The sequence below is a fragment of the Chiloscyllium plagiosum genome, unplaced genomic scaffold (assembly GCF_037043375.1).
Source record: "Chiloscyllium plagiosum isolate Xiang-an unplaced genomic scaffold, Cpla_swu_hap1 HiC_scaffold_37, whole genome shotgun sequence".
Taxonomy (NCBI): domain Eukaryota; kingdom Metazoa; phylum Chordata; class Chondrichthyes; order Orectolobiformes; family Hemiscylliidae; genus Chiloscyllium; species Chiloscyllium plagiosum.
In genome coordinates this window covers 37412425-37433883 of record NW_028270175.1, presented here as the reverse complement: position 1 = coordinate 37433883, position 21459 = coordinate 37412425, and the positions used below count along the sequence as shown (strand labels likewise).

At 43.2% G+C, this 21459-nt stretch overlaps 1 protein-coding gene across 1 annotated transcript in view; it reads left to right on the top strand.

Moving 5' to 3' along the window:
• Positions 1 to 20738, top strand: part of LOC148139795 (uncharacterized) — a 155565-nt gene extending 134827 nt beyond the window's left edge. Inside the window, exons 3-4 of the mRNA XM_087980717.1 lie at positions 19222 to 19503; positions 20634 to 20738. Of these exons, the coding sequence (XP_087836843.1) occupies positions 19222 to 19489 (268 nt within the window). The 3' untranslated portion in view covers positions 19490 to 19503; positions 20634 to 20738. The remainder of the gene's footprint in view (positions 1 to 19221; positions 19504 to 20633) is intronic.
• The last annotated feature ends 721 nt before the right edge of the window (positions 20739 to 21459 follow it).

The window sequence follows — 21459 nt, the reverse complement described above, 5'->3', positions numbered from 1 at the left end:
AAACCAATCTTTGCGTCTAAGGCTGACTGCCTACAGAAATCTAATTAATTTTCCCAATCTCTAATGCATGAAAACTATTATTGTATGAGTATATGTGTGTACTGTAATATGTAGTTATAATCATTTTAAATCACCCAACCAAAGTGGGTCAAGCTTTCGTTTTCCATTTTATATTAAAATAGGAAATTTCGAATCAGACAGTCTCCATCTGAGCCACCTTTATCAGAAAAGAGGAGTCTTGCTGTCTGCTCCATCTTATTTTCAGAAATGTTTTGTTATCTGTCTGTGAAGGCCATGATTTGAGCTACATGATATGCAGCATCAGCTACAATTCTCCTCAGCCATTTTGTATCAGCTCAGCAAAAACCGCAGGCAGCCATTTTCTTGCGTTCAGCCACGGGCAGCTACAACACTCACCATCACCTTCTCAAGTGTAATGGTGAATGATGAACGCAGCCTGTGAGTGAATAAATAGAAAAAAGAATAAAGTGGATGTACTCTGGACAGATTGTCACAATTGACTGGTTTGATAAAAAGAACAGAGGCCAAAGATAGGAATGTCATTCAAACATTTAGATTCAGAGTCCTCCAGCACAGAGAGACCCAAACTGGTCCATGCTGACCAAAATGTCCATTAACACTAACGCCATATCCCTGCACTTGGCGCATATCCTTCTAAACCTTTCCAGTTCATGTTATTTGTCCAAATGCCTTTTATATGTTGTTAAGCTACCCGCATCAACCACTTTCACTGCCAGCTTATTCCATATGTGTACCACCCTCTGTGTAAAAAAGTTGTCCCTCAGGTTCCCTTTTATTTCTTTCCCCTCTAACTTTAAACTTCTTTGAAAATCCTTGCTATTTTACAGTTACTGGCATCTCACCTCCATTGTGTGCCCTCTTGTGCCCTCAAGTGGAAGTTATTTCTGGTGCCAGGACCTTTATGGGGTTCACACCATGGGCACCACATTTCAATGCAGTGTATACCATTTCAAATGCCACAAGCTGGGAGCTGGCCTCCACAGTGCCTGGCTGTTCATTGTCATGGCTGAAAGAGACATATTGGCAGTCTGCTTTGTAACCCAGGACCTGGAGATCCATAACATAGAGGAGGCAGAAATAGGCCAATCAGTCCACTGAGTCTGCTCCACTGTTTAATGAGATTGTTGCTGAATATCTACCCTTAAACCCACTTTCTTAAGCTCCTGATGGACTGGGTGATGGAGAGGAAAACTGTTCTTGTTCCCTGGGATTGTCAGAGGAGACTATGTCGTCAAACCTTGCCAGTCTGGCCTGAGGTTGCCACTCATCGAGGAATGGACAACATTGCAGCTTGAAGGGTAAAGGTCATCACAAAGGTACATTCTGCCACCTTCTCTCTGCTACCTCATAATGTCTACTGCACCCACCTCTCAGCAAGGTCTTCCACTGTCAATATTGCACACAAGATCTTCCTTCAATGGATCTTAGCCACCTCATTCCCCTAAATGTTGCTGTCCTCTTCACTTTCCACTCTCTCACTGGGACACCTCGTTATCCTTCCTTCTGTGTATGACCATCAACTGCACTAAGGACCAACCCACCACTCCCTCAAAGACTCTCAGACATGGCTATTTGGTTGAGGCATATGCAGTGTGTTTGCTGTGCAAGCAGCTACCACAGATATTGACAGAGCACCATACCATAAACCCAAAGTGTCCATCCTGTTAACTGCTCATTGCTTGCAAACATGCCAAGTTGCCTGGCTTTGAGTCCACTCGAAAAGGCAAGGTAGAGATGCTGTAAGCAAGCAAATAGACACAATGTGAGTGAGTGCAAAGAAAACAAGTGAGAGCCCTCAGATATGGCTGGCCTGATGCATGAGATAGCTGCCTGTCCCAGTGGCCTGGCAGCTGCACTACACTGTCAGTGACTATAGAGCTCCAGAGCGCAGTATTGTGGTGGTGAACCATATTGTAAAGTTGTCCGAGATGTGCCTTGGTGATCAGGCTGGTGTTCTGCTGATTCCAAGTTCTGTGGCAGGAGGATTCAGGTGGTCACTGTCCATGGAGTGCGTCAGGAGATGCTGTGGAGCACTGGTGAGGATGGAATCCTGAACCTGACACTGTCAAACTGCAGCATCCAGCTCACCGCTCGGATTTTCAATCCTTTCATATTCTCCTTGGTACTTGGGAAAATAGTGACCTGCATCGAAGTGAGGAGAGATTAGCTCTCAATGAGATATTGATGCATACCAATAGAGGATTTGCAGCTTCTTAGCAAGGTTAGAACATAGAGTATAGAACATAGAACAGTCCGGCACAGTACAGGCCCTTCGGCACACGATGTTGTGCCGACCATTAATCTTAATCGAAGATCAACCTAACCTACACATCCCTCAATTTACTGCTATCCATGCTACTACCACCACTGGCATCCCACACACCCACCACTTTCTGTGTAAAGAACCAACCTCTGAATATCCCCTCTACCTTCCTGATCACCTGAAAATTATGACCCCTCATGACAGCCTGGGGAAAAGTCTCTGGCTATCTACTCAATCTATGCCTCTCATTGCCTTGTACACCTCTATCAAGTCACCTCTCTTCCTTCTTCTCTCTGTGCGAAAAGCCCGACCTCAGTCAACCTTTCTTCATAAGACAAGCCCTCCAGTCCAGGCAGCATCCTGTTGAACCTCCTCTGCACCCTCTCTAAAGTATCTACATCCTTCCTATAATGAGGCGACCAGAACTGGACACAATATTCCAAGTGTTGTCTAACCTGGGTTTTATAGAGCTGCAGCAAAACCTCACAGCTCTTAAACTCAATCCCCCAACAATGAAAGCCAAAACACCATACGCCTTCTTAACAACCCTATCAACTTGGGTGACAACTTTGGGGGATCTATGTACGTGGACCCCAAGCTCTCTCTGTTCCTCCACACTGCCAAGATTCCTATCTTTAACTCTATATTCAGGATCCAAATTCGATCTTTCAAAATGAATCACTTGGCATTTATCCAGGTTGGACAACTGCCACTTCTCAGCCCAGCTCTGCATCCTGTCAATGTCATGTAGTAGCCTGCAACAGCCCTCCACACTACCTACAACACCACCGACCTTCGTGTCATCGACAAACTTACTAACCCACCCTTCCACTTATTCACCAAGTCATTTATAAAAACTACAAAGAGCAGAGACCCAAGAACAGATCCCTGTGGGACACCACTGGTCACCAACCTCCAGGCGGAATACTTTCCATCTACCACCACTCGCTATCTTCATTTGGCCAGACAATTCTGTATCCAGGCAGCCAAATTTCCCTGTATCCCATACCTCCTAATTTTCTGAATGGGTATACCGTAGGGAACATCAAAATGTCTAAATTACAGAGGAGGAAGTGCTGGATGTCTTCAAGTGCATAACGGTGGATAAATCCCCAGGACCTGATCAGGTGTACCCTCGAACTCTGTGGGAAGCTAGGGAAGTGATTGCTAGGCCCCTTGCTGTGATATTTGTCTCATCACAGGTGAGGTACCAGAAGATTGGAGGTTGGCTAACGTGGTGCCATTATTTAAGAAAGGTAGTAAGGACAATCCAGGGAACTGTGGTTGGTGAGCCTGATGTTGGTGGTGGGCAAGTTGTTGGAGGGAATCCTGAGGGACAGGATTTACATGTATTTGGAAAGGCAAGGATTGATTAGGGATAGTCAACATGGCTTTGTGCGTGGGAAATAATTTCTCATAAACTTGATTGAGTTTTTTGAAAATGTAACAAAGAGGATTGATGAGGGCAGAGCGGTGGACGTGATCTATATGAACTTCAATAAGGCGTTCAACAAGGTTCCCCATGGGAGACTGGTTAGCAAGTTTAGACCTCGTGGAATACAGGGAGAACTAGCCATTAGGATACAGAACTGGCTCAAAGGTAGAAGACAGAGGGTGGTGGTGGAGGGTTGTTTTTCAGACTGGAGGCCTGTGACCAGGATCGGTGCTGGGTCCTCTACTTTTCATCATTTATATAAATGATTTGGATGTCAGCATAAGAGGTATAGTTAGTAAGTTTGCAGATGACACCAAAATTGGAGGTGTAGTGGACAGCGAAGAAAGTTGCCTCAGATTACAACAGGATCTGGACCAGGTGGGCCAATGGGCTGAGAAGTGGCAGATGGAATTTAATTTAGATAAATGTGGGGTGCTGCATTTTGGGAAAGCAAATCTTAGCAGGACTTATACACTTAATGGTAAGGTCCTAGGGAATGTTGGAGTGCTAGTTCATAGCTCCTTGAAAGTAGAGTCACAGATAGATAGGATAGTGAAGAAGACATTTTGTATGCTTTCCTTTGTTGCTCAGAGTATTGAGTACAGGAGTTGGGAGGTCATGTTGTTGCTGTACAGGATGTTGGTTAGGCCACTTTTGGAATATTGCATGCAATTATAGTCTCCTTCCTATAAGAAGGATGTTGTGAAACTTGAAAGAGTTCAGAAAAGATTTATAAGGATGTTGCCAGGATTGGAGGATTTAAGCTATAGGGAGAGGCTGAGTAGACTGGGGCTGTTTTCCCTGGGGCGCCGGACACTGAGTGGTGGGTGACCTTTTAGAGGTCTATAAAATCATGAGGAGCAAGGATAGGATAAATAGGTAAAGTGTTTTCCCTAGGGTCGGGGAGTCCAGAGCTGGAGGGCATAGGTTTAGGGTGAGAGGGGAAAGATCTAAAAGGGACCTAAGGGGCAACTTTTTCAGGCAGAGAGTGGTACGTGTATGGAATGAGCTGCTAGAGGAAGTGGTGGAGGTTGGTACAATTGCAACATTTAAAAGGCATCTGGGTGGGTATATGAAAGGAAGGGTTTCGAGGGATATGGGCCAAGTGCTGGCAAATGGGACTAGATTAGATTAGGATATCTGGTTGGCATGGACAATTGGACTGAACAGTCTGTTTCCGTGCTGTACATCTCTACGACTCCAAATGCCTTACTGAAATCCATATACATCACATCCACTGCTTGACCTTTGTCAACTTGTCTCATCACATCCTCAAAGAATTCAATATGGCTTGTGAGGCATGCCCTGCCCTTCACAAAGCCATGCTGACTATCTTTAATCAAACTATATTTTCCAAATAGCCATAAATCCTATCTCTCAGAATCCTTTCCAGTACCTTGCTTACCACAGATGTAAGACTGACTGGTCTGTAATTCCCAGGCATTTTCCTATTGTCTTTCTTGGAAAGAGGAACAACATTCACCTCCCTCCAATTATCTGGTATTACTCCCGTGGAGAGTGAGGATGCAAAGATCATCACCAGACGTGTAGCAATATCATTCCTCGCTTTCTCGTAGTAACCTTGGATATATCTGGTCTGGTCATTGGGACTTATCTACCTTAATGCTTCCCAGAATTTCCAGCGTATCCACTGCCTTAATATCGATCTGTTCAAGCCTATTAACCTGGTCCATGATGTTCTCACTATCAACAAGGTCCCTCTCTCTAGTGAACGCTGAAGCAACAAATTCATTTAGGGCCTCCCTTACCTTTTCTCATCTAGTTGCTGAAATCTTGAGGGAAAATCGAACTGTGAAGTGAAAATGTAACTGATTCTCACCAGAGTTTCTCAGCTATCTCACCATTGCTCACGTCGTTCAGTCACTGGGCAAATTCTACTCTATAATTTTACAATCCTAGGAATACAGGAACATTAGAGATAACAGTATGCCATTTCACCCATCAAGCCTGCTCTGCCATTTAATAAGATCATGGTTGCTGTGTGCCCCCTCATAACCCTTATTGATCAACGATCTAAATCAGCCTTGATTGTATTAAAAAAACCCAGCCTCACTGCTCTCTGGGGAGGAGAATTCCACAGAATAATGGCTCTCTAGGAGGAAAACTCTCACCTCATCTCCAACATATAAGCAATATGTTGATAGAAATAGCACTGGATTCACCATACACTGTCACTTCATTCCCTTCCTTTAGTTGTTGGGAATTTGCTGACAGCAGGACCCCAGCTTAGTGACAGTGTCTGCAGAGGCCATGATGAAAAGCTGCCTCTTTTAGTTTTCCCTCTTCATTGGCTCCCCTCAGCAGACAGTGCATCAGGCTTGAGGATTAAACAGTTAGGTACATTGTGGAGTCAAACTTTTGTTTTGACATGAATCTTTCATATTTATTGAAACGTGGATTAATTTAATGTCAGGCCTAAGGTGTAATTTCTGGATAATTCATGTTCTTAAAAACCTATAAATCGCAACACCAGGTTATAGTCCAAAAGGTTTATTTGGAAGCACTAGGATCTATAACAAAGGTTTGCAGTGTGATGTAACTGAAATTATATATTGAAAAAGACCTGGATTAGAGTCATAGAGTCATACAATTGTTTGTTAAGTCTCTCATCTTTTAGAATGACCATGTTGGTTTCAGTTCTTTCATCTGTCAATCGCAAAACCTTTTTAAAAAGTTACATTCTCAAGTGAACTTTAACAATTGGTGTCATGTCGGCCCAGATAATGCATTGAAGATGCAAGCTCTTAAAAATGTCCACTTTAACATCTGATTACGCCTGTTAAACAGAATAAAGTGACAAGCTAAGAAATTAATTAAAAACCATCGATTGGGTTAAATTAACGGCAGAACGAGTGGCTGGAATTCTAGCTCAGGATTCAATGAAGGCTCAAAGAGAGAAACTGAGCTTCAAAATGGGATTTCTTTTTTATTACCTCAAATTGAGGTGCTGGTTCAGTCCTGTCCAGGAGAGCTAGTAACCAGAGGGCACAGAGTTATAAAAATCAAGAAAGGAAACATGTTAAAAATAAATCATTAAGATGGGGATGAGCGAGAATCTGACTAGGTAAATGAGGGAGATTTTTACAGAAACTTTCAACAAGAAATTTGTTCTGTGCTGGAAACAAAACAATGCTTGACAAGATGATATTATTTACTGGGATGTATGTGTCACTGGCAAAACCAACATTTATTGACCATCCCTAATTGTTTTTGAGAGACATTCTCAACCATTTTAAAGATTAAGAGGTTAAAAGTCAACCATTTTTCAGTAGGTCTGGAGTCACATACTGGCCAGACCAGGTAAAGATGGCAGATTTATTTTCCTAAAACGCATTAGTGAACCAGATGGGTTTACTACAAGTAACACATGCCAATGGCCTCATTAGTGATTGGAACTGACTGAAATCCTTGATTGGGGTTGTTATCCTGGGCTAATCAGGGAACCTTGGCTGACGGATATCAACAGGAGCTTCAGAAGGTGTCCTCATTCTAGGCACTGGCTCAGAATGGGCTGGTCAGAGCCCATGTACTGTGCACATGTAAATAAAGGGTGACTTGGTGACAGTATACCAGACTCTGCAGTTATTACAGCTTCCCCATGATCATTAGACTCGCTGTTTAAATTCCTATCAACTAATCAAATTCACATTCCATCTTTTACCAGTGGCAGGATTTGAATTCATCTCCCCACATTATTAGCACAGACGTCAGAGTTAGTAGTTGAGCAACAATGCCACCTGCCATCACCTTCCCAACCCTCTGGTCAGCCATCACAAATACTATGGGTTGAATGGCGTCCTTCTGTAATATTTCATTCTGCTTATAGAATCATAGAATCATAGAATCCCTACAGTGTAGAGAATAGGCCCTGCGGCCCAACAAGTCCACACCAATAATCTGAACCCAAAATGATTCCCCTACCCTATTACTCTACAGTTACCCCTAATTAACACATATCCCTGAACATTGTGGGCAATTTAGCATGGTCAATTCACCAAACCTGCACATCTTTGGATTGTGGGAGGAAACCAGAGCACCCTGAGGAAACCCAAGCAGACACAGGGTGAATTTGCAAGCTCCACACAGTCAGTCGCCCGAGACTGGAATCGAACCCGGGTTTCTGGTGCTGTGAGGCAACAGTGCAAACCACTGACCCTGTTTCTATACCCATTTCAGGTCAGTGTTATATATTGGGCACTGAATCTGTTTGCTTAATGTGAAATTGGCATATGGTCACCCATATGTAACTGAGTTTGTAATCCAGAGGCCTGGTCTAATGATCTGGAAGCCTAAGTTGATTTGTAAGGTGCACGTGGACTACTTCACTGACACCTTTCAAGCCTGTAGCCACTATCGTCAAGAAGGATAAATACAACAAACACATTTGGAAAACCACCTTCTGCAAGTTCCCTTCCAAACCACATAGACTCTTGATGTGGAAATGCATCACTGTTCCTTCAGTGTCACTGGGCCAAAATCCTACAATTCCTTCCTTTTCAGTACTGAGACTCACCATCACCTTTCCAAGGGAAGGACGGATAGGTAATAGGTCCTGTTCCAGCCAACAGTTCCCCAGGCCCCTGAATAATTTTGTTTAAAAAGGACAAAAAGTACAGAAAAATAAAACACCATGGCAACTGGGATATTTAAATGTAATTCGATAAATTTGGAATTTAGTAATGATGGTTGTGATTGTAACAAGATCAGCCAGATGGACTTCATAGAATATATGTTCTCTGATTGTGGCTGTTAATATGGTCCAATCAGGGAGCCCTGGCTGACAGATATAAACAGGAGTGTCAGAGGTTCTGTTCACTCTGAGAGCTGGCTCTGCAGAAGCCAGACCAGTGCTACGTACTGTACATATGTGAATAAAGGCTGACCTGGTGATGGGATACTGGCCTTTGTGGAGTTATGTCTGTGGTTTGAAAGAAAACATCTGGTTCACAAGTATTTTTCAGACAGGACATGTTGGTGTTCTTCTCTGGTTAAATTTGACTTAAGGCCAATAATAACGAGGTTGACTTTCATCGTCTTCTGAGTTGTCCTAGCAAGCTATTCTAAGATGGCCTGTTGTTAACATCTCAAGGGCAATTACAATAAATGCTGACCTAGCCATCAACGGCACCAAAATGTTCATGAACGGCGCCAACATGTTAATGAATAAAGCAAGGCTAATACACTGGGCACTCCTTGACAATTGATTACAATGTATTGATCTCAAAATAAAAAAAAAACACAAGAGCCAGAAGGTGGGAGGCTTTCTCAAACGCTACTTTGAAAGCTATGCGATTATCCAAGCCATGGTTTCATTTGGAGCTGTGCTCTCTCTGTACGGCTTATTATAGAGCAGCATGAGTAATTGAGATTAAACGGGTTTAAAGCCTGACCAGGCTCTGAACGAAACAGGTCAGTGGTGAATGTTGCTGTAAATGAACCCAACAATGATAATACTCTAAGAGCTCTTTTCCATACCAAGCCATTGATCAATAACGTAAATTCATGAAAAAGATCAGCAGATCAAAATCGATAGACTACAGTTAACAAGGTCACATTTCTGAAAGACAGCATCACCTTTTGAATTCTCTGAAAGCTTATATGCAATCAGCTGTTTATTACACCCAGGTTACACTGTTCCATTCAACTCTCAGTCAGCAATGAGGTTTCCATCTACTTCAGCATATTCTCTAGATTCTGGGCTTCCTGTTCACCAATATCACTTATCTTCTCCAAAACATGTGAAACCGTAATGGTAATTAAATTTTAGTTAATATGTTCACCCCAGATAAACGTGACACTAAAAAAAGATATCCCGATGGACAAAATATTTTAAACTACTTTTTTTAAAGTTAAACTAATTTTCTAAGGAACCTCTTCAGACATGCTACATAATGTAGAGAACATATGATTCCTGCATTTCTAATCAATGTAATCTTCTGACAGAGTTCAGCTGCTGCAACACCTTCATGTCTGGAATATTGGTAATGGATATAATGTCAAACCCATGCCCGACTTTTAGTTATTTATTACACCAACAACAATGTCTACTTTAACATTTAAAGTACCTTTAACATAACTAAGTGTTCCAAGGATCTCCATGGGAATGTTGTGCATCAATATATGACACAGAGCCATGTACTATATTATGTCAGATCATCAAAAGCTTGACCAAAGATCTTGGTTTTGAGGATTTGACTCAAAGGAGGAAGATGGTGGGATTAAAATGGAGAGGTTTTGGGAGTTAGTTCCAAAGTTTGGATCCAGGAAGCTGATGGTGGTGGAGCAATTACAGTTATAGACAGTCAAAAGGCCAGAGTTAGAGGAGTGCAGAGATCTCAGAGAATTGTGGGTCTGAAGGAAGTCTGAGCTGAGATGGACAAGACTTTGGAGTGATTTGAAAATGAAGACAGGAATTTCAACATTACTTGACCGAGGCATGTGCAGTGAGCACAGGGGCAATATGTGTGCATGACTTTGTATAAGTAAAGACAAAACAGGCGATCTAAGTGATGGTCTGAATATACTGTCAGAAACTCATTGAGGGACCAAATATAACTAAGGTTGTGGCTGGTTTATTATCAATCTGTTGCTGAAGAGACAAATGCAGGGAAAAAAATGGAATGGCAATTGCAAAAGGATTTGAGTGGTTTTGGTTTCTCCAAATTTGCAATGGAGGATATTTCTGCTCATTCAATAGGAGTTGGCAAAACAGTTTGATAATTTAGCAACTTTTGAAGTGTCGTGAGAGGTGGTGGTGAGGTGATGATTCCCCCACTGGGTGACTGTCTGTGTGGAGTTTGCCCATTCTCACCTTGTGTGTGTGTGGATTTCCTCCGGGTGGTCCATTTTCCTCCCACAGTCCAAAGGTGTGCAGGTTAGGTGGATTGGCCCTAGGACATACAGAGTTACAGGGACAGGGTAGGGAGGGTTGGGCTTGGGTGGGATGCTCTTTGGAGGATCAATGTGGACTTTATAGGCCAAATGACACTGTATGGATTCTATGATTCTAGCAAAGATGTACATAAATGCTCTGAGCATCAAACACCACAGTGAGCATACTGCGCTCTGAGTGCTTCCCTATGTAGCAACGTATGCCACAGATTGGAAATGGTTTCTGTCACATTGCATTGTGTGCGCTGTCATTGGAAATGTGATTAATGTTCTCAACATGCCGATTGAACATTGACTCCTGTTTTCAATATTCTCTCTCCTCATTTCCATCAGCCACATACCCTCCACCAGGCTACAATTCCAGGAAGAAGAATTAAGTTTCATTATGTTTTGTTTCTGAATTATTTTTCCTTCCCTGATTTTTTGCAGGGAAGTCCCCAGGTTCACTCATGTCAAACACCCTTTAGTGCCTCACTCCGTGGCCAGTATTCTGTATGATCTTTATCTGTGAATGCCAGTTTCACTGTGCAGGGGAATTAGAGATGGCCTCAACACTATCCTTCTTCCTCTCTTCTTATGATTGAAGTTAATTTGCTTCACTCTGGTTTGAAAGATTGAGAGATAGGTGATGATTGCAGTATGTGATCTGGAGATATGCAGGGCGTAAATAGAACAATAGGAGAAAGTGAGGACTGCAGATGCTAGAGATCAGATTCGAGAGTGTGGTGCTAGAAAAGCACAGCAAGTCAGGCAGCATCAGAGGAGCAGGAGAATTGATGTTTTGGGCATAAACTGGTATGCCTGATGAAGGGCTTATGCCCAAAATGTTGATTCTTCTGCTCCTCAGATGCTACCTGACCTGCTGTGCTTTCCCAGCACCACACTCATAAATAGACCAATACCTCATTAGAAATAAAGGTTTGCTTGCTGAGCTGGAAGGTTCATTTCCAACGTTTCGTTACCTTACTAGGTAACATCTTCAGTGGGCCTCAGGCGAACCACTGCTGATAAGTTCTGCTTTCTATTTATATGTTTGGGGTTTCTTTGGGTTGGTAACATCATTTCCTGTGGTGAAGTCACTTCCTATTCTTTTTCTCAGGGGGTGGTAGATGGGGTCTAACTCGATGTGCTTGTTGATAGAGTTCCAGTTGGAATGCCATGCTTCTACGAATTCTCGTGCGTGTCTTTGTTTGGCTTGTCCAAGGATGGATGTATTGTCCCAGTCGAAGTGGTGTCCTTCCTCATCCATATGTGAGGTTACTAGTGAGAGTGGGTCATGTCTTTTTGTGGCTAGTTGGTGTTCATGTATCCTGATGGCCAGTTTTCTGCCTGTTTGTCCAATGTAGTGTTTGTTACAGTCCTTGCACGGTATTTTGTAAATGACATTAGTTTTGCTCGTTGTCTGTGTAGGGTCTTTTAAGTTCATTAGCTGCTGTTTTAGTGTGTTGGTGGGTTTGTGGGCTACCATGATGCCAAGGGGTCTGAGTAGTTTGGCAGTCATTTCTGAGATGTCTTCGATGTAGGGGAGAGTGGCTAGGGTTTCTGGATGTCTGGAAATTAAACTTCCAGCTCAGCGAGCAAACCTACATCCAGAACGTCAACCTGAGCCACAAATCTTCTCAAAACTCGCTAAAATAAAGGTTCTATTGAGAAATAGGTATATGTAATTTGGTAGGACAATAAAAACTTTTTAAAATAAAGATTCAGATGGGAATTAACCATCAAAGACACCATGTCAGCTGTCAGGAAAACTAGAAAGATCCACTTCGAAACTGGGAAAGACTTCGAAGGGAACATGAAGATGACATTTCAAATTAGTAGAACAACACTCAACGCAAACAACAAAAGCAATGGTTCGATCACTGAAAAGAAGGCCTGGAAAGAGACATGGCAACATCACACCCAGGCATGAAAATAATGTCAATTACAGACTGAATGCTAGAACCGTTCAGCTGAAAAGATACGGTAAAATTCCTTATCGCATGAATGCCATTATAAACCAGAATCAGACAACACTTACAAAACTGAAACATTTTCTCCATTGATAAACCTTTAATGAAGGACTTTTTGAGCCAGTTTCTGTGGCTCAACTGATCAGCATCTGGCTGTAAAATACAGCATTGAGAGTGTGTTCCCAGAAAAGCACAGCAGGTCAGGCAGCATCCGAGGAGCAGGAAAATCGACATCTCGGACCCGAGCCCTTCATCAGGCATATCAGCTTATGCCCGAAATATCGACTCTCCTGCTGCTCCGATGCTGCCTGATCTGCTGTGCTTTTCCAGTACCACACTCTCGACTCTGATCTCCAGCATCTGCAGTCCTTACTATTTCCCTGTAAAATATAATATTCAGTTCTGGTTTCCTTGCAATAGGAAAGATGTTGTTAAACTTTAAAGGGTGCAGGAAAGATTTGCAGGGATATTGCTGGGGTTGGAAGGCCTGAGCTATGGGGGGAGGCTGAATAGGCTGGGGCTGTTATCCCTGGAGCATCAGGGGCTGAGGGGTGACCTTGTAGACGTTTGTAAAATCATGACAGTCATTGATAGGGTGACTAGACAAGGTTTTTTCCCCAGGGTGGGAGAGTCCAAAACTAGAGAGGGATAGGTTCAAGGTGAGAGGGGAAAGATTTAAAAGGGACCTAAAGGACAACTTTTTCACGCAGAGAGTTGTGTGTGTATGGAATTAGCTGTCAGAGGAAGTGGTGGAAATTGGCACAATTTCAACATTTAAAAAGCATCTGGATAGGTACATGAATAGGAAGGATTTAGTGTGATTTGGGGAAAGTGCTGGCAAATGGGATTAGGTCAGATTGGGATGTCTGGAGGAGTTGGACCAAAGGGTCTGTTTCCATGCTGTACAACTCTATGACTCTATGACTGTATGAACATTGACCTGAAAGGTTAACTCTGTTGCTCACTTTACCTGCTAGGTATTTCCAGCATATTCTGCTTTTCTTTCAGGACCCCTTCTTATTATTATCAGCTGATGAATTCCAGAGCACAGCATAACAGGAGAACATATATCTTGATCAAAGTTGTCCCTTCATTAGTTTAAATGAACGGAAAATTGTGTGGGCTCCATTACACATATCAACAATATAAACCTCCTCACCCCATTAAAAACACTGCAAACAGGAGTTGGGAGGTCATGTTGCGGCTGTACAGAACATTGGGTTAGGTCACTGTTGGAATATTGCATGCAATTCTGGTCTCCTTCCTATCGGAAAGATGTTGTGAAATGTGAAAGGGTTCAGAAAAGATTTACAAGGATGTTGCCAGGGTTGGAGGATTTGAGCTATAGGGAGAGGCTGAACAGGCTGGAGCTGTTTTCCCTGGAGTGTCGGAGGCTGAGGGGTGACCTTATAGAGGTTTACAAAATTATGAGGGGCATGGATAGGGTAAATAGGCAAAGTCTTTTCCCTGGGATTGGGGAGTCCAGAACTAGAGGGCATAGGTTTAGGGTGAGAGGGGAAAGATATAAAATAAACCTAAGGGGCAACTTTTTCACATAGGGTGGTAAGTGTATGGAATGAGCTGCCAGAGGAAGTGGTGGAGGCTGGTACAATTGCAACATTTAAGAGACATTTGGATGGGTATATGAATAGGAAGGGTTTGGAGGGATATGGGCCGGGTGTTGACAGATGGGACTAGATTTGGTTGGGATATCTGGTCGGCGTGGACGGATTGGACCAAAGGGTCTGTTTCCATGCTGTACATCTCTATGACTCTAATAAAGCATGGTCCAATATTCTTCAAGCAGTTTAACATGGGCTGCAATCACCAATGATCTTGTAAATGTCTGCATCTTTGTTTCTATAGATATTTATATTCTTTATTTATGCTGAGAATCAAGAACTCAACATTATTTCTTTCCTGATTGTGCTGTTCATCCACTATCTGCTTGTCAGTTGATTATCAACAGAGATGTTTTTGTGTAAAATGATTTTTAAAAATGATCACAATGCTGAATGAAAACCTTTCTGGCTCAGATATCTAAGACTTGAAATTTTGGGAGTATTGGCTTCAGGAAAATGATGAGGAGTTTGATTGAGAAATGTGGTGATTGGCTGATCCTGGAAGCTGTGACTGTGTGAAGAGGGCATGAGGATGATCGGGAATCGGATAAAGTCTTGTGTTCTGATTGAGATGTTTGTGGAAGCCAATGCCAGCTACCTCAGCGCCAACCCATCTCCCAATGGCACCTCAAAAGACGTTAGACCCATTATGTGAAGCTGCAAAGAGTCTACGGTCTGTGTGTAGTCTTACTACCCTGTCTTCAGTTGAATGTGGGATCCTTGGAGAGGATTCCGACAAGAGGCACAAGGTTTTAAATTGTCAGAGACACTTACTGGGGTTGATTTTGACTTCAGGCTGAATATTGGACTATTACTTCCTGACCTTAATTTGAAAGCCATGCCATTGCCTTGGAGGTCATCATTAGCTTGAGGACACAAATACATTTGAGTTTGTCAGGTGAGCTGCAAACATACCTGGAGCAGTGGAAATGAACCCTCTGCTTCTCTGGGCCATGCTGTGGGATTTTCTGTGGCTTATATCTGCCTCAGCATGCCAATAGAGTTCTATTCCCAAAGCTGGCATTTCCAACAATGCAGCACTGCCTCAGAACTGCACGGGGAGCTCCATGTTATAATCCAAGGGTAGACATATGAACCCAATGACATTCTAACTCCAGACGGGAATTGAGTTAAATTCGGTTTATTGTCACATGAGTTACGATGCAAAGTTTACAAGTCGTGACTTCTGGCACCATCTTTGGTGCAAAGGTGCTTCGATATAGAATCTTAAGTGGACTCCCATCTAAACAAGGCTGCCAGTGGCACCTAACCTGAACTCTAATGGTTTTTGTATCAACCCATTTGTTATGAAACTCTTAAGTAGGAAACTATTTTGAATATTGTTTTATTACTTATTAAAGTTGGTGAAATAGGAAGATTGATTGTGAGGTTCTGTTTGCCCTTGCAGCTTGCAATTTATGGGATGATTTCACAATAATTGATAATACACAATACTCCCTGAGGGGAAAATCTCACTAAGCACAACTCACAAAATCAATCCAGAGCACGAAAAATTACAGCCACTCAGTGCTCATTATTTTAGTATCCGTCGAGCTATTAAAATGACAGCCTCATTCTGTCGGTGACGTGATTGATGGCAGAGTTTGTGGATATCGACTTTGTTTGGATGAATTTATGTTGACCCTTGAACTCAATGTCTATTTTGTCAGCTTCAGATGGGGCAGGTGGCTCCCAAGCTGCCGCTTGGCTTGTGAAAATCAAATAGTGTCTGCAGTTCCACTCCATGCCTGGGGCGCATAAAGTAAAATGAATTCAAGTTTGAGACTCCAGTGGATTACCAAGAGAGTTTTGAGGTGCCACCTTTCACGTGAATCATTTAAACAAGACCCAAACTGCCTTGTCAGGAGAATGTAAAGGAGCTCATGGCATTAGTGTGGCATGGGGGCTCAGTGGTTAGCACTGCTCCTTCAAAGCGCCAGGGACCCGGGTTTGATTTCAGCCTCAGGCGACTGTCAGCGTGCAGTTTGCACATTCTCTCCGTGTCTGTGCGACCTTCCTCTCGGTGTTTTGGTTTCCTCCCACAGTTCAAAGATGAAGTCACATGATGCCAGGTTACAGCCCAAAAAGTTTATTTAAAATCACAAATTTTCAGAGGTTGCTCCTTCGGTATCTCCACATCATCACCTCAAAGACATGCAGGTGAGATGGATTGCCCATGCTAAATTGCCCACGGTGTGCAGGGATGTGCAGGCTAGGTGGTTTAGCCATGGGAAGTGCGGGATGGGGTAGGGGTGTGGGGCTGGGTGGAATGCTCTTCAACGGGTCAGTGTGGACTCGATGGGTCAAATGGCCAAATTCAATGATTACTTTGAAGAAATTGGGGGAATTTGAGCTAGGAGAAAGTGAGGACTGCAGACGTTGGAGATCAGAGTTGAAAAATGTGGTGCTAGAAAAGTGCAGCAGGTCAGGCAGCATCCGAGGAGCAGGAGAATCGACGTTTCGGGCATAAGCCCTTCTTCAGGAATTTGAGCTATCCAAGTCCTGATTTCTGGAATTCCCTGTCCCTCTCTCCTTTTCATTAACTGCTCCTTGAAACTGATTTTTTAAAAAAATAAGCTTTTTGTCATCTGCCTGAGTGTCTTCTGACACGGTTTAGTCTCAATCTGTCTGGTAATCATGCTTTGAAAGGGAGTCAGGAATCTCTCTGAACATCAGTTGTTCGGGCTTTCTTCAGAAGTAGGCCATTCAGCCCATTAAGTCTGCGCCAACTTTCAATGAGATCACGGCTGGTCTGACAATCCTCAACTCTACTTCCCTGACTTTTCTCCATAACCCTTGAAATTCCTCCTGTCTAAGAACCTGTCTATTTCTGGCCTTGACTATACAGGTCTCCGTGGTAAAGAATTCCTCAGATTCACAAACGTCTGAGAGAAGAAACCCCTCCTCACCTCTGCCTTAAATGGGCGAACCCTTGTTTTGAGCTGATGCCATATTGTCCTGGATTCTCTCACATGGGGAAACAAATGTCTGCATCTAGACTGTCAAGACCTCGAAGTTAATGGCAGTTACTCTCGACCTTGTACTTATCTTCTGAAGATTCAGTTTCGAGTTTACTTGGAAGAGTGGATTTTGCTGAACTTGCAAACTCAGCTAACAATTAGGTTCAAGCCAAGAATATATCATCATCTTGTTATGACTCCCTAATGCCTTTGGGCATTTGCAACGTCTTCTATTGAAGGCCTTATGATGAATTATCAATCATTGTTTTTTATGGTGCTGCATTGTTAATCTTTATTGGAATTAGACATTTCCGCAGGTTCTGTGAAGGGCTGAAAAGACGTTCAGGAGATATGTTGAAACTTTGTTCAGACTGGACAAGGTCACAATAAGGAACCTGGCATAGAAAACCCAGATGATCTAAAATGAGGAGAATAGCAAGTCAGACTGAGAGAACTGCCTCACATTTTCACACTCTTTCTGGGATAACACCCATCGGTGTTTGCATCTCAGTGCCCCGTCAGAATGCCACGCACATTCCACACGGGAGCAGACAATCATTGAGCAGACTGTCCAGAACAGCTGAGTTGTTTGCCTTTGATAAGAATTCACAAAGATGTTACCAGGGTTGGATTTGAGCTACAGGGAGAGGCTGGGCTAGTTTCCCTGGAACATCAGAAGCTGAGGAGTGACCTTATGCAGGTTTATAAAATCATGTCCTGTATAGGGTAAATAGACAAGGTCGTTTTCCCAAGGTATGAGAGTCAACAACTAGAGGACATAGGTTCAAGGTGATAGGGGAAAGATTTAAAAGGGGCTTAAGGGATAACGTTTTCATGCAGCTGGTGGTGTGTATATGGAACAAGCTGCCAGAGGAAGTGATGGAGGCTGGTACAATTGAAAGGCATCTGGATGGGGTGAATAGGAAGGGTTTAGAGGGGTATGGGCCAAATCTGGCAAATGTGACTAGTTCGATTTAGGATATCCGGTCAGCATGGATGAGGTGGACTAAAGAGTCTGTTTCCGTGATGTACAACTCCATGACTCTATGAATCTAAACGAAAGCAATCTGTCTAAAGTCAGGAACATGGCTCATTTCTCCACTCCTCATCATCTTCACCTCTCCTCTCTAGTTTTTCGTCACAGCCTCCCTTGTTGAATCTCAAGTTGCCCGACATCACAATTCTTGACCTTCCTTTGGGTTTACAGTCTCCTAAATTTCTAATGACAGCACCACACCCCCCCACCACGCACCCCCCCACCACCTAATTCCATTCACTCAGTCTGCAATGATCAGTCTCTCTTCTCCTTGCTGTCCTTTGAATACTGTTAGTACAGGTCAGGTGGGGGGGTCGCACAGTAGAAGGGTGTTTTTGGGCAGTGATGATGATCAATTGAAAATGATTGATTAAAGGACCAAAGAAGAGACAAAGAGAAACCTTTTCTTTTACCCTGCACCTGAGGTGGTGATGGCTTCAGTGCAAAGTAACATAAGGAAATGGGCTAATTTCTGTAGAGAGAAAATCTAATGCATTCTGCAGGCACAAGGTATGAGACTGGCACTTGAGTCTGCTCTTGCAGACAGCTGGCATGAGCACGGTGGGCAGAATAGCCTCCTTCCAAGTTGTAGGAGAAAGAGAGGACTGCAGGTGCTGGAGATCAGAATCAAATAGTGTGGCGCTGGAAAAGCACAGCAGGTCAGACAGCATCTGAGGAGCAGGATAGTTGATGTTTCGAACATAATCATCAGGAATTCCTGATGAAGAGCTTCTGCTCTGAATGTCAACACCTAATCCTCAGATGGTGCCTGGCCAGCTGTGCTTTGCCAGCATTACACTTTTTGATTCCTTCCATGTTGTAATGATTTTGTGATTCAGTTGCTTCCTTCAACATACTGCCCTGCTATAGAATATAACCAATTCAACCTCGTTGCCTTTACTCAATGATATTCACAGTCTATTCTCCTTCACCATCCTCAAGAATTGTTTTCATTGTTCTTGTGTCCTCTCTATCTGATTTGCTTTGTCCTTTCTTCAGAAATGCATTACACAACTTTGTGGTCTCAAACTTGCATTCCCACCAGAGAACTCACACTGGAGAAAAGCCATTCGCCAGCTCTGACTGCGGGAAGGGATTCGCTCAGTCGTCCAAGTTACGTGTACACCAGCGAGCCCACACTGGAGAGAAACCGTTCTCCTGCCCGGAGTGCAAGAAGAGTTTCGCTCAGTTATCTCACTTGCGTACCCACCGGAGAACTCATGGTAAACTGCGCACTGGCAGGAAGGCGAGATCACACCTGGAGTGAGAAAGAGAGCCTGAGTGAGTACGTAGTTCGGGGAATTTGTGGGCAGTGTTGGAATTTGGTGTAGAGGGCCGGAGATGCTTTTTGCTTGTGTTTTGGCTCGTTTGTAAGATCTTTTCAAAATGCTCAATTGAAGCCCAGAGTCAGGGCAAGCATAACCCAGAGTGACATCACCGAAAAGCCATGACTTCATTGGTTGATGAAAACAACTAATTTGACTGTCTAACATAGGTTACTTTTACCAAAAGAGAAAATGCTGGAAAATCTCAGCAGGTCTGGCAGCATCCGTAAGGAGAGAAAAGAGCTGATGTTTCGAGTCTAACTGACCCTTTGTCAAAGCCGCTTTGACAAAGGGTCAGTTAGATTCGAAACGTCAGCTCTTTTCTCTCCTTACAGATGCTGCTAGACCTGCTGAGATTTTCCAGCATTTTCTCTTTTGATTTCAGATTCCAGCATCTGCAGTAATTTGCTTTTCTCCATAGGTTACTTTTAGATTGAAGGTAAATAAGGGAAACGTTCACAGGTTACAAAGTTACCGACTTTGCATTCCCACTAGAGGACTCACGCTGGAGAAAAGCCTTCCAAGTTACGCGTATACTAGCGAACTTGAGCATGTCAAACAGGTTTAAGGTTAATAGTGAGGATCTGAAACCTGAATACAGTCTGAGGTAACTAGTTGTCAGGAACAACCACTTAAAAGATGCTCTAAATAACTTAGGCGGCAATAAAATGCCTTCTCAATGCAAACAAAATTACAAAATGGCTTCCAGGCTGCAAAGTGACAATTCTGCTAAAAGCTGCATAAAATGGCTTTTAATGCTGCTATAGCTGCACAATTAACTAACCATGTCTGCTTCAATAGAGATTAGCAGACAATGCTCCCTTTACAGCATAGAAATAACAACACGAGATAAGACATTACTGGCCAGCCTAACTGACCTTCAGATGCAGGTGCAATGGCTCAGTTAGTGAGATAAGGATGGCCTGAGTGTTGGAAAACAAAGTTGGTTCTTAGGAAATATCACTAGACCAATTAACTGTCAAATAAAGCAATATCGTGTATTGATTGGTACTTGTCTGAATGTATAATGCTATCATAGCCTGTACCTATCATTAAGAAAAGTATAAAAAATGTCTTTGTTTTAAGCCATGTATGCAGTTCCTCTGAGGAATACGGATGTACACAACCACTGTGTTACTGGATGATCTGTTCTTGGCCTTATGAAGAAATAAAGAATGAAGTCTTAAAGAACCAGACTGATTGTGAGTGCTTATTGACCAATCACGGAACAGAGGGAACACAGCTAGAATGGGAAAATCTGGATCACAAGAAAAGGAATTTGTGGAATGTCTATGGGAATTTATTTTGGAGTAGATCGTGGTAGGGCCCATGAAGGAGCAGGCAATTCTGGATTTGGTGATGCTTAGTGAAGCAGTACTGATTAGGTAGCTGATTGCGAACCAACCCCTTGGGGGGGTGGGAGCTGTAACCATGATAAGATAGAGTTCATCCCGCAGTTTGGGAGGGAGAAATTTGAATCAGATATAACTGTGTGAAAATTGAGGAAAGGTAACAACAAAGATATGAGGCAGAGTTGATTGGAATGGGAGCCAAGTGGAGAAGTGGGAGTCATGGTGGCTTAGTGGTTAGCACTGCTGCCTCCCAGCCCCAGGGACCTGCGTTCAATTCCAGCCTCGGGCGACTGTCTGTGTGGAGTTTGCGCGTTCTCTCCCGTATCTGCGTGGGTTTCCTCCGAGTGCTCTGGTTTCCTCCCACCATCGAAAAGATGTGCAGGTCAGGGTGAATTGCCCATAGTGCAATGTGTAGGTTAGGTGCATTCATCGGGGGAAATATAGCATAATTGAGTCGGGGAATGGGTCTGGGTGGGTTACTCTTCGAAGGGTTAGTGTGGATTTGTTGGGCTGAAGGGCCTCTTTCCACACTGTAGGGGATTCTCTGTTCTAGGGTGGAG